The 14467-nt window shown below is 39.0% G+C and overlaps 1 protein-coding gene across 5 annotated transcripts in view; it reads left to right on the forward strand.

Annotated features, from left to right (window-relative positions):
* The window catches only part of ubr4 (ubiquitin protein ligase E3 component n-recognin 4), a 203486-nt gene extending 190163 nt beyond the window's left edge, over nt 1-13323 (forward strand). For all 5 annotated transcript variants that reach the window (XM_080215508.1, XM_080215509.1, XM_080215511.1 and 2 more), the window contains 8 exons: nt 498-611; nt 717-859; nt 2087-2212; nt 3307-3501; nt 4517-4741; nt 11123-11213; nt 11700-11862; nt 12911-13323. In XM_080215508.1, coding sequence (XP_080071634.1) covers nt 498-611; nt 717-859; nt 2087-2212; nt 3307-3501; nt 4517-4741; nt 11123-11213; nt 11700-11862; nt 12911-12975 — 1122 coding nt within the window. In that variant the 3' untranslated portion in view covers nt 12976-13323. The remainder of the gene's footprint in view (nt 1-497; nt 612-716; nt 860-2086; nt 2213-3306; nt 3502-4516; nt 4742-11122; nt 11214-11699; nt 11863-12910) is intronic.
* The last annotated feature ends 1144 nt before the right edge of the window (nt 13324-14467 follow it).

Raw genomic sequence — 14467 nt, forward strand, 5'->3', positions numbered from 1 at the left:
AAGATGAAGCATTAGATCAAGCTCATTAGAGGGTACAGTGCCTCAGCTTGGATCTCGTTTGATCAAATCCAAAATGGGACACAAAGTCTTGTTAACTTGGATCTTGTTTGCCCCTCGTGTGGGGACCATGATTGGACTTGATTTGAATTGGCTTTTTGATTAGAAATAAAGTACCGAAGGATTCCTATTTTTAAAAAAGACAATGATTGAAGGTGTCCACTTTGGAAGCAGCGCAGCAAAAAAATCAAGAATAAAGTTGTTACTTGGTAGAAAAATACTAATAATTATAATAGCATTTGTTTAACTAATAATACATATTTTAATTGGAAAAGCTGCACAGCGACTTTAAAGCAACCCCACAGTTGTGAGAAAAGACATCTAAAAGTGGACTTGCTACTAAGAACACACTGTTAAAGGTAGTTGCATCTTATCACAGAATTCGCTTTTGGACAACTTAATGTCTTTGCATTTATGTTGTACATATTCTTTTTAAACAGACCAATGAGAAAGGTCAGGTGGTCACCACAACAACATTACTGAAGCAAATGGAAGAGCTTATTGAGGAACCAGGTTTGACATGTTGCATTTGTCGTGAGGGTTATAAATTTCAGGTATGCCTACTTTGTTCAGAAGAAATGTAGTTGCATGTAGCTTCATGATATTGATGCTTGCTTTTTTGGCAATCATAAAAAAAATCCTTATTTTCTCTGTTACAGCCAACCAAAGTATTAGGAATTTACACCTTTACAAAGCGTGTTGCTATTGAAGAGTTTGAGAACAAACCACGGAAACAACAGGGATACAGTACAGTCTCACATTTCAATATTGTCCACTATGATTGTCACCTTGCTGCAGTAAGGTATTGGTAACCCTACCCTTTTTTTTCCCATTGAGATTGAGAGGTTTTGATTGAGGAAAGCTATTTCAAATAATGAGCGAGATGGTAACTACAGGGCATAAATTTGAGAGCATGAATTTTCAGGCCACCTATGAGGACAAAAAAAGAGTTCGGACAGATTTCTAACACAGTGGTTGTTAGAATATAAAATGTCTAATCACCAGTGTTGGAAGCAGAATACATAAAAATGCTGAAAAAGGCAAAGGATAACCATTTGAAAGGATTCTGAAGAAAGGGACTAATTGGAGTGGCCTTAAAGTCCCTCAAAGCTGTAGCAATGTTTCTGCACTAATTTAGTAGCATTACATTTATTTGAAGAATGTTGTGATTTTAAAAATATAAGGGAGCAGAATTTTATGTTCTTGCATTTTGGAGTATTGGATCATTTGAACATAGCAAATACGTGATGAATTGGGTGGGGAGGAGTGATATTGAGGCAGTGCACCTTGTTTACTGTGGCTTAAACTAATAAACAAGTAAGTTCCACCCTTTCAGTTATCCTGGATTCCTGCACCTAACTAATCAATGCAGGAATGCACAACTTCCCAAAGTTAACGGGAATGGAGAGAGGGTAGGGTTTGCGGCAGGCATTTGGTATATCAAAACTCATCCGTTTTGTAAATGAACTATATTTTGGTACTGTACTTGTATTTTATAATCATTCGGTTATTTTTGCAGATCTTGTTTGAAAGAAATATTCATATGAAAAGATTTATCCATACTAGCATAGTGAATGGTTTTATTTACTCCCTACTAAATCACCCATGACATGATTCAGAGGTAGTTTGGAGTTGGATTGGAAATTTTTAGTTTTCAGGTGGAATTCTTTTTAAGTTTACCTTAAAAAGAATTGCTCAAGTACTTCATGAGAACAGGCAAGTCAAGATAATTATACCTTTTTGCATAGTCCACAATTTTCACTGTTTGTAAATTACAGACTCTGGATCAGGAAATCCCAATATTAAATGACTGGTTTTATTTTTTGTAAGATTTTATTTCTGTAACATAATGAATGGTTATAAAATAGGTGCAAGAGTTAACTATATATAATTCCCAGACTTCTAATTAAGTCACACTATGATTTACTAAAGGGTAGTACTAACCCAGTGAGATTGGTTTCAATAATTTGTGATGTAATTTATATAATTATTGATGATTTGGCTAACTTTAGTGAGTTGTTCCTTTTAGGTTGGCCCGTGGTCGTGAGGAGTGGGAAAGTGCTGCATTACAAAATGCAAACACAAAGTGTAATGGATTACTTCCTGTGTGGGGTCCACATGTCCCAGAATCAGCATTTGCCACATGTTTGGCAAGGTAGGAGATTTAATTTAAGCACAAAATGTAAACAGAGATTGTTCATTCTAAAATATTCCCTGTCATTTATATCGGGGGAGTGAAGAACCCAGGAACTGAATAAAAAATTAGAAATTTGCTGATTTCACACATTGAGGGGCGGGGATGTAAGAAAATTTGCTAAACCATAGGAAGATATAGTGAGGCTGGCAGGATGGGCAGTGAGGCAGCAAATGCAGTTCATTGCAGAAAATTGTAAAGTTATATATTATGTAAATAAGAATAGACAAGGAAAATAAGTATTACATGATGAGTATTGAAACGGAGGATGTTGGCATAGTGTTTGATGTACGTTTTTTATTTTTAAAAAAGCAGTTGGAATCCTTCATTTATTTGGAGGCAGAGAATATAAAAGCCAAGAGAGAATTTGTTGAACTTTTAAAGATCTGGAATTACTACTTTGTCATTTTGGGCGTCCCATTATGGAAAAGATGTAAAGAAATGTGCAGCTTAAAATAACAAGGATTTGAACCAAAGAATCCCACATTCGATTGTCTAATGACATTTTCCTAATCTTCCTTCTATTCTTTTTGTTATAATTATAAATTTATCCTCTCTCATTACTTTTCTTCCAAACATTGGAAACAGTCCAGGTGGACTTGAAACTCAAGTTCAGTGTTTCAGATCTGACTTTTAGACCCGTTCTCAGGCACCCCTTTACGCACTCTGCCTGCAGAAATATCAGCAATTCCGAGTTGTGCTGCAGAAGGCCTTGGGCAGGGCTTAACATGCCCAAAACCTTGCAGCTCCAATCGGAGCCTTCAGCTGCACAGCAAAAAAAATTGATAGAATGCGGCTCCCCTGCCATGTCCCTCCCGAGCCGGCTAATGCCTCCCCCTGGCCCCCACAGACATTGTTCCACCCCCTCCAACATTACTTGAGCCCCTTATCTCCTCCTACTCCCGATCGCAGGATTAGACAAGGTAATGCACAAAGGAGAACATGTACAGTCTTGAGCCAAATGGCTTGTTCCTATATTGTACAATTCAGAGTTGCATTCAGATGTTGAGCATGGTAGTGTACTGTATATTTGATTATCTTGTTTCTGATTTTAGACACAATACATACTTGCAAGAGTGCACAGGCCAACGTGAACCCACCTACCAGCTAAACATTCATGATATTAAGTTACTCTTCCTGCGTTTTGCAATGGAGCAATCATTCAGTGTTGATACTGGTGGAGGAGGCAGAGAAAGTAACATCCACCTCATCCCATACATAATGCATACAGTCCTTTATGTTCTTAATACGTAAGTATAGTAATTTTTTCATTGAATTGTAACTGCTTTATGAATTGCATGGACATTGTGATGATCCTGTGCTATTGATATATTTTATATTTTTGTAGAATGTTTTAAAGTTCTTTTTTTTCTACAAGGGAGTCAGTATATTTGGGAAACATAGCTCAGATGCTGGAAAGCAGAATGATTACATTTTAGCCATGTAGTGTTTATTTAGCAGAAGGCTTCATGGACTGTTGTTTATAAATGGAGATTTCCCATAGGGTTTCTTTTGATTGAAGAAATGGAATGTGAGTTTAGGTATTCAGAATCATCTGATACAAGAAATGGGGTGAGATTAGTTTGTAGCAGAGAAACAGTTTCTGTTTCAGTTTAGATTTCATTGGTGACTGGACTTGTTTAGAGAGGTCTGTTCTCACTATGCAAAATCTCTCTCTGCAAAGTTTCCTTGCACCTTTAGGACTTCCTACACTAATTTAAAGATTGCTTAGGTTTGCTAACAGTATTTAAAGTGGGTTACCACTTTAAATACAGTTAGCAAACCAAGACAATGGGAAGTTAGTCTATGGGAAGACTGTTGCTTACTTGGAACCGAAAAGAATCATAGAATCCCTACAATGCAGAAGGAAGCCATTGAATCAGTACCGACAACACTCCCACCCAGGCCCTATCCCCATAATCCCCGACACTAATGGGCAAAATAGTGATAAATTAGAACTTGAGTTGTTTCTTTCCATGTTTAAAGATTGTCCAACTGTTGAGTTAACTACTTCATTGTATTAGTGTTATACTTAAACTATGTTATGAATTGTTATGAAACTATGGTTGTTATGTTTGTTATGAAACTATGTTATGAGAGCTTGTTTTGATTTTTAGAAATCCCTATTTTATCAATGGAATTACTCCTTTTTTCACCTATAAGCTAAAACAGAAAGATTGTTGGAATCTAGTCTGGCTTCACAAAATACCTTGGGGTTCTGGTCCAGGATCCTAACAACACTGATGTTATTTAATTATTTCACAGGACCCGGGCAACGTCAAGAGAGGAGAAAAATCTACAGAGTTTCTTGGAACAGCCGAAAGAGAAATGGGTTGAAAATGCGTATGAGGTTGATGGAGCACATTATTTCACAGTCCTGGCATTGCACATTTTCCCACCTGAGAAATGGAAATCTACCCGTCTTGATTTTCTAAAACGTCTCTTGGTCACTACCCAAGCAAGGAAAGCATCACCAAGTGGCTCCAACAAGTAAGGGAATCAACAAACAGGCAGAAAAGTCAATACTTTCATAACTAGCAAATCTACTTACTACAGGCATCAAGTCAGGAAAGTGTTATTTGAGAGAATTTCCCCAGCCCATATTGTTATAATCCAAAAGTGACATCTTCTTCAGTCTAAACCTCCCACATTTACTGAGGAATCAACGTCAGCCCCCTAAAGAAATTGAACACTGTCTCCTTAAAAGCAACATGATCGTTGACAGAGGCGATAGCAGGCAAATTTTGATTCCGATGGCATTCTGTATCTTTGTATATTGCTATTTTTTTGAGTCTTCCAATCCATTGGCCTGTAAATAGATTTTTCAAATTACTTTTCATGTAAGCAAATTCTGTAGTCCTTTGTCTCAATATAAAATAGTTATGGCACTGATATAGATTTGAGCCCAGTGGAATTTAGTCCAGCATTAGATCAAAGAAAAGTTGGGATACTTCAAAGCATCTCTTTGGTTAACTCTCCAATTGAAGCCCCTTCCCAAGTCAATTAATTCTCCCTTAAAGATATTGGTCCAGAAAATGAATTCTCCCAACAGAGTCATTCCACCAGAAAATAAACTTGTCCATTGAAGCCCTTATTATAAATGAACTGTCTCATCTAAATCAACTTCTTGTCGACATTAAACTCTCATTACAACATCAAATTATGGGTGTGATTCTCCCAGCTAACGCAGCGGGTCAGGAGGAATCAACAGAGGCTGTTTAGTAAGTTTCTCACAGGGCGCCATGGCCTCTGCAAGTCTCCGACCACTGGATACCCAGCATTGTCAGCTTCGTGCTGGACATCGCCACGGAACTGATCTCCATATTTAAAGTCAAAATTTAAAACTTATTAGTGGGGCTGGGAGGAAAGTCTCCAGACCTGCTAGCCTCCCCTCCCGCCAAGAGTGTTTCACTCCAGCAGGGTTTACAACAGCTCCCCATCTATAGGGAGCTAGTGGCTTGACCCCACTGGAGTGATAGGAAGTTGAGGGTAAAGGGGGACTTCCAGCTTGGCTCCCTGGCACTGCCCACTGGGCATTGGGCAGTATCGAAGGGGTAGGGCCTCTGGGGTTGACCAGAAGGGGTGGGAGGTCCCACTGCCACTGTGCACGAATTGAGGACAGAAGGAGGGAAGGGGCTGATTGGGCGTGGCCATTGAGGCAGAAGTGAGGATATAAGGAAATCAGCACTGCTGACGGTGGGGCCGGGGGTCAGGGCTGACCCAGAGACGACGAGGGGGGTGGGGGGTGGTTTGGAGGGGCAGCATTACAGGGTAATGGGGCTGGCCAGCGATTGGGAGGCTGGCAGTGTGGGGCTGCTTTGCATGAGCCAATCTCCACTCTGACAGATTCGCGCATATGCAGTGGCCCACTCGGCGCTACGCTGCCAGCCTGTTGGGCGGGATTCGCGATTCATACTAAGGTGCTCTGCAGTGCTGTGTATAGCAGATTCATTTTGAAAATCTTGTTTATAAAAAAACAACAGGATTTGTTTTACTCCAGTTTTTACACAAATTCGACACTTAGAATTTTTTTTGAGAGAATCTCAGCCTATATCTTGAACATACTAAATATTTTCTAGATATTAAATTTAATTTTCACTATGTTTTGGCCAGAATTCTGCCCAAAAAATAAGTGCTGAATTTGCTTGAAAACTGGAGTAAGTCATGCTGGTTTCTTTCAGTGGGAGTTCAGCGAAGAATCTCCCACATTCTATACACTGCAGAGGCCACTAAAAACTAAGGGGCCTGGTCTATTCCCACTGGAGCACACTGAGCAGGACACTGCACGTGCCAATCTGTCAGTGGCGAGATCAGCGCGTGCATAGAGGCCCAGCACTGACAGCCTCCCGATTGCTGGTCAGCTCAATCCCTGGCCAGCCACATGACCCCACATCGTCATCCCTCCACCCTCTTCACGGCCCAATCGTTGGCCCCTCTGATGAGTCCTGGACCCAGCTCCAACCCTGATCTCTGATCCCTATGCAGAATGGCAGTGGGACCCCCCCCAAACTCCCCTGATTGCGCCGATCAGGCCCAGCGCCTCATATACATGGCCCCTTTAGCACTGCCTTATGCTCAATGGGCATTGGCACCCTGGCAGTGCCAGACCCTCTGAGGGCCCCCAATTGCAGCCCCCCCCCCAGCGGGGTCGGCCATTAGTTCCCTGAAAATTGGGAGTTACTGTAAACCCCGCTGAAGTGAAATACTCCTTGTGGGGTGGGAGAGGCTAGCAGGCCCGGAGACTTCAGTCCCAGGCCTCCTAACGGGATTTAAAATATATGTTAATGTCAATTACCATAAATTATTCACCTCCCTGCCAATTTCCAGTGAGGAATTGATGCTCACAGGCCAGGATGTCCAGAATGGATCCCACAATGGCGCTGCTGGAATCTACCAGCCTGCTGCACTGGACAATTACCGCAGCAGGATGGGAGAATTGCCCCCTTTGTGTCCTCTGGCCCTTGCTGTTTCATATACTTGGAAATAATACAGATTTATCTGAGCTGTACTTGCATGTTGAACTCGTATAATAGTTTGAAACTTACCACCTTTTGGCCCATTGTGTCAGTGCTGGTTTTTTGAAAGGACTGTTATGCTTAGTACCACACCCTAGTTTTTGCCCACAATACCAAGTTCCTAATCCTCAAATACATATCCAAATCCCTTTTAAAATGACTTATGGATTCAGCTTCCACCAACTTCTATGATAGTATTCCAAATGCAAAAAACTCTTTGAAAAATACATTTCTCCTCATCACCCATCTAGATCTTTGTCAATGATTTTAAATCTAGTACATCTAGTTGTTGATCCACTTGCCAGAAAAATGCATTTTCTCTATCAAAACTGAGCATTATTTTAAAAAAACCTCTGTTAGGTCAGTTCTTAACCCTTTATCCGAGGAGAACTATCCTACACTCTTCCAATTTCTTTTCATAACTGAAGACGCTCGTTCCTGCTAACATCCCGATTAACCTCAAATGTACCCTTTCAAAGGCTTTCCTGAAATGTGGTTCCAGAATTATTCTGCTGAAGCACCACCAATGTTTTCTAGCATGATCGCATTGCTTTGATATTCTATTCTCACGTAACCCATATTTTGAACCAATTTATTAACTTTGCCTATCCCTATAAGGATTTGTATATATGACAATAGTAATGGACCCAAAGCTGACCCCTTGGGACCACCACACTCATCTCTGAGCTGGAAAACTACTTACCCACCAACACCTTCTGTTTCTTGTCTCTGAATCAAATTCATACCTCTACTGCCACTTTCCTCTTAATACCACGGGCTTATAACACCTTCATGAACTTCAGCATTACATTTTGTTAAATGCCTTCTTCAAGTCCTTGATACAACACCGATTGCATTATTCTCTGTAACCTCCAAAACGTTCAGTCAAGTTGGTCAGACACGATTTACTTTTAACAAATCTCCTTTCTAAGCGAAAGTCTGTTTTATCCCTGATAATGTTTTCCAATAACTTTCCCATCATCAATGTTAGGCTGACTGGCCTGTAGTTTTCAGGTTGATCCCTCTTTTTCTTGCATAGTGCTATGACATGAGCAGCCTTCTAATTCTCTAATACTACTTCTGTATTCACTGAGGATTAAAAGTTTGTGACCATGGCCTCTGCCATTTATTTCAACGTAAAAAATCTGACAACACCAGGTTTTAGTCCAACCTATTTATTTGATAATATACTCGCAAGCTTTCGGGTTAGCCCCTTCGTCAGGTGAATGGAGAGTTCTGGCCTCAGACAGAGCATATAAAGCACAGACAGTTTAGAGATTACTCTCTAAACTGTCTATATGCTCTATATATAAACTATATGCTCTGTCTGAGGCCAGAACTCTCCATTCACCTGACGAAGGGGCTAACCCGAAAGCTTGCGAGTATATTATCAAATAAATAGGTTGGACTAAAACCTGGTGTTGTCAGACTTTTTACTGTGTTTACGCCAGTCCAACGCCGGCATACCCACATCATTTATTTCAACAACATAAGATGCATTCCATATGATTTATCAGTTTTCAATAATGCAATTCTTTTTAGTACGTCTTTATTACTATCCTGTCCATAATTTCCTCTATTAGTGTATAACCTTCACACCATCCACTTCCTTTTTGAAGATAAGTGCAAGGTTTTCATTCCATCCTTTAGCCATGCTCAGGTGAATTACGTCCTTGGTCTTTGCAGCATCTAATAAATAGTGCAGATTAGTTCACTTGTGCCTTATCTTATGATTGGATGAGAAGTTTGCTGCTTCAGGTAGTATTGATCCATTGAACATGGGCCTGCTTGATAAATGAAGGGCAACATCTTGTCAACCTTGACAGTGTAGGCAAACCCATTGCAGAACAACTGTTAAAAAATTGGTGAGTGTAACTTGCTTCATTCAGGATGTTCCAGGATACTAAAACATATTAGAAAGTTATTGTTTCTTGGATCAATGTGAGGGATACCTTTAAGTCAACTGAAACGCTGCCATCTTTCATTAAACATTATTCCTTTGGTAGGTGAGAGTATTAAATATTTCGATGCTGTCAGGTGCAAGCTGGCCTGAAAGAAATACATCCTTAGAGACCTAATACTTGCACATACGCTACTTTAATATATTTCCGGCTAACAAAGTTAGCTTCACGTATCTATCCTCCTTGTGTTTTTCCTGGCTGAAATTTGTGTTTTACAATTTTACTATGGAATGGAAAATAACAAACTTCTCATCCAATCATGAGATAGGACACAACTGAACTAATCTGCACTATTTATTAGATGCTGCAAAGACCAAGGGCGTAATTTACCTGAGCATGGCCAAAGGATTAAATGAAAACCTTGCACCTATATTCAAAAAGGAAGTGGATGGTGTGAAGGTTATACACTTATAGAGGAAATTATGGACAGGACAGTAGTAAAGATGTACTAAAAAGAATTGCATTATTGAAAACTGATAAATCACATGGAATGCATCTTATGTTGTTGAAATAAATGGCAGAGGCCATGGTCACAAACTTTTAATCCTCAGTGAATATAGGAGTAGTACTAGAGAACTAGAAGGCTGCTTGTGTTATAGCACTTAACGAGAAAATGAGGAATCAACCTGAAAACTACAGGTTAGTCAGCCTAACATTGATGATGGGAAACTTGCACTTATATAGCAACTTCAACATCCTCTGTATGCCAAAAGGGTCTTTATAACCAATGAATTTCTTTTGAAGTATAATCATTGTTGGCAGATCCTACAGCCAATTTGCACATAGCAAAATCCCACAAATAGCAGTGAGACAAATGACCAGTTAATCTATTTTGATGGTGGTGGTTGAAGGATACTTTTTGCCTGAACACCAAGAAAATATCCTCCCACTTTGACGAGTGCCAAAGAACCTTTTAAATATAAGGGCCTCCGTTTAATGTTATCAGAATACAAGATTTTTCTCTCTGGATTGCATTGCAATGTTAGCCAAGATAAACATAGAACCCTAAAGCACAAAAGAAAGCCATTCAGACAGTTGGGTCTATGATAGTTCTTTGAAAAAGCTATCTAGTTAGTCTTATTCTCAGTATGTAACCCTACATTTCTTTTCCCTTCATGTATTAAATTTCATGAATTTGCTTCCACTGCCCTTTGAGGCAATGCATTGCAGATCATCATTACTGTATGAAAACCTTATTATTTTGCCCTGGAATTTTTGCCAATTATCTTGAATCTGTCCCCTCGGGTTTCTGACCTTTTTTCCATTGGAAATAATTTCTCCCTATCTACTGGAGCAAAATCCCTCATGACTTTGAAAACCTGTAAGGAGGGAAATCTCAGCTTCTCTTGTCTCTTCATAGAACAAAACCCACTCTAAGATCTTTGGTATTCTAAATTTCTCTTTATAAAGTGAAGGGTTCTGTATGTTTTTGTAACAGCCTGTTTTATATGCTGACATCCTGGAATGAGTCTTGAACCCTATGGACTTTTGAGAGCAGGAATGCTATTATTAAGCTGAAATCTTATTTTTTACTGGTAATACTTATATACTGTTTCATTTATTAGTTTTTAACTTCTTGCTTCTCAGTGCAGCGTAGTAAAGATTTGTTTGAGGTCAATCGAGTAGCATAAGGAAAGATTGCTAACTACACAAATATTCTTAAACAGATAATGTCATCGGTGATTTTCTACTGTGCCAATTACAATAGATATTATTATTGTGTGGAGATTAAATGTATTTCAAAGAATAAGACAGACTGCATGAATCAGTGTTAAACACTATTTTGGTAATCCTTCTCCTCTTCTGTTTTCTAAGTACAATGAACTAAGATTATATTTTAGAGTTGTTTGAAGTATGTTCTGTGTCATTTTTTGATTAAATGTTTTGTTTTTTAGATTGTCTGACAAATCTGTAAAGGAATACTCTGTGTACCGTCCTGTGCTGCTCTGCTGGGGATTAGTGGATCTTATGTATGGAATATTTAAGGTATGGTATATATTTGGGGATGTATCAAGCAAATTCCCCTGATTTATTTGAGACACTAGATACGTGGCCATGGCCTGTTTAAAGAGGCACCAGACACATTGCCCTGACCTTTTAGGAGGACATGAGGCACGTTGCACTGGCTTGTTTAGGGAGGCACCAGGCACATTATCCTGGCCTGTTTCTGCATATCTGCTCTGATGGGGCTCAGTCAAGTTAATTTCTATGTTTTCACTTCAAACTCAAAATGCATTCAGAGGAGATAATGATTTATGTTTGGATACCAGGGTTGTAGTTGGGATTAATTATTCTGAGAGTTTGGTTATGTAATTCTTCTTAATGTTCATTCATTTTACGTCCAGTGCCACTTTTTTCCTCAAACTGCTTAATGTCTGTATGTTCTGCTTCTTCATAAACTAGCCAAATTATTCCCGTTTACTGCATTGTACACTTTTATTCTGAAATCTTTTTCTACTTTGTCACTATCAGAAGGTACCTACAAGCAACACAGAGGGTGGCTGGTCCTACTCTCTTGCCGAATACATCCGACACAATGACATGCCAATCTATGAGGCAACAGACAGATCTCTCAAAACCTTCCAGGATGAATTCATGCCTGCTGAGTCATTTGCTGAATTCCTAGATGTTGCAGGTTAGTATTTAAAGACTGTCCATTCACTTTCTTCTTCTACCCCAGTATAAAATAACTACGGACCTTTCTCCCAAAACAACAAGGTAGCTAAAAATTAGGGGAAAGCAGCCGCATAGTGGTATTGTCACTTGTTTAGTAATTCAGCAACCTGGGATATATTCTGGGAACCTGGGTTCAAATCCCACCGTATCTGGAATCTTAAAAATCTAATGATGGCCATGACACCATTGCCAATTGTCATAAAAACTCATCTAATTTATTAATGTCCTTTTGGGAAGGAAACTTGTCATCTTTTCCTGCTCTGGCCTACATGTGATTCCAGATCCATACTAACATGGTAGATTCTTAAAATGTCTTCTGGAATGTAATTAGAAATGGACAATAAATGCCGGCCCAGCCAACTATGGCCACATCTTGTGAATGATTAGGAAAAAAATGCCTTGATTTATTTGGGCCTCAAATGCTCATTCTGCCTGATGACATTTGTCATGAGAATTGTATCCACTGTTGTTGATACCAACATGATCCTTTGTATCATGGCCATCAGAGAATTGCAAATTTGAATTTCAGGCATATTCTTTGGGTAGATGAGATTTTGGTGGTGGTGATGATGATGATGAGCTTGGCTCACTGTCTGCGCGGAGTTTGCACGTTCACTTTGTGTCTGCGAGGGTTTCCTCTGGATGTTCCAGTTTCCTCCCACATTCCAAAGGTGTACAGGTTAGGTGGATTGACCATGCTAAATTCTCCCTAAGTGTCAGGGAGATCAGAAGGGTGCATTCGTGGAGTTAAGGAGATGAGGCCTGGCTGGGATGATTGTCAGTGCAGGCTTGATGGGCTGAATGGCCTCCTTCTGCACTGTGGGGCTTCTATACCAATAAGTACTATAACTGAAAGATTAAGCCTTTACTGGTTTTATCGCATTTCCTCAAAAATCTCTCCAAACAGGTTACACACAATTAATGACTTTTAGTTGTGGTGATGTGTTGTTTAGTTAAATTCCCACAAGAATCACTTAATCTATGAATGCTTTGTGTTTACTTTTTAGGTCTCTTAACAGAAGTTGAAGATCCTGACAACTTCCTGAAAGACCTTCTTAACTCTGTCCCCTAAAATGTTCCAAATTCATCCACTCAAAAACAAAGTAAATATTTAACTGTACTTTTAGAAATATTGTGTTTGCATTTTCACTCTTCAAAGCAGTTGAAATTAATTTCTGCCTCAGTTCTGCAGCAATGGCTTCTTTCTGTGTGAGCATTCTGGATTGAAGATTTTAACGTACATGTGTACAGAGGAATAATACTGGAATTGTCATTTAACCTGACTGCATGGAGTACAATTGGTTTAATTTCCTATTTTGTTCTTGTATTCAGTACTTCACAGTAACATGTTGCTTATTTAAATGTTGTGCTAAAGCTCTAGTTCACTATTTCGTCCAATAAAGTTAAATCATGATCTTTATCAATGCCAATCTATAATTGATTCAGTATTGAAAAAACAGACTTAACTTGTTCAGCTCTAGCTCAGATTAGGGCTCATGTAGAATTTTATTTGTGAATTGCATAGTAAATGGCAAAAACACTTAAATCTTGGCTAGGGTTAGTATCACATTTGAAACGTTCACAATTGAAAACATTGAGTATTTGTTTCACAAGTAATAACGCTTGTGAAACAACAGCAGCTTGGGTATATACAAGATGAATATTCCATGGTTTATGACTTAGAATCTGGAAGTATCTACTATTCAACCATCTAAGTTCCAATATGGAAACTATACTGAACAAAACAGAACTTAATGTATCCTCTTGCTTGCTCCATATTTGGGCTTTTTTTAATAGTTGATAATCAAAAGGGGGTAGCTGGCTCGACTTTTAACTTTGCAAATTCCATGTTTCAATTATAACACAATGCGGACAAAGATGCAACCAAATACAGCTTTCACTAATATGCTCTGATGAAAGATCTCCGACCTGAAATGTTTCCTTCTCCACAGATGCCATCTGACTTGTATTTCCAGTATGCTCTACTCTAAATTTCACTAAGATCAAGTCTGAGTCCCACCATCATTAAGAGATTCCATCACTATCTTATCCGATATCAAACTATAACAAATTGCTGGATATCTCAAATAGTATCCATCTCAAATTCTAAATGTAGGTATCCCATGTACCAACATTTACTATAAAGCTGATCAGGAAGAAACAAACCTATGTATAGGGTTTCTACAGTCTCCACAATTGTGATTCGTACGCCAGGCAATGGCTGCTATTACAAGGCAGCATTAATAGATCATACATTAATAGATCATACATGTCTCATACATTCCCTTTAAATTAAAGTGAAATGGATTAAGCAGCTTTCAACAACTTGTTTCCTATATAGAGCAAAATGTCCCAAAGCACTTGACAAGAGCAACATCAATATGAACATTTTTGACATGAACCACAAAAGAAGATATCAAGCTAGATAACCTAAAGTTTGATCAAAGCAGATTTTAAGGAGCAGTAGAGAGTTTTAAGGAGGAAATTCCAGATTTTAGGACCAGGGCTGCTTTAAGTACGGCTGTACTGGTGGCATAATTAAAATCAAGGATATGTGCGAGGCT

Source organism: Carcharhinus amblyrhynchos, chromosome 30, assembly GCF_965287045.1.
Source record: "Carcharhinus amblyrhynchos chromosome 30, sCarAmb.v2.hapA, whole genome shotgun sequence".
Lineage (NCBI taxonomy): Eukaryota > Metazoa > Chordata > Chondrichthyes > Carcharhiniformes > Carcharhinidae > Carcharhinus > Carcharhinus amblyrhynchos.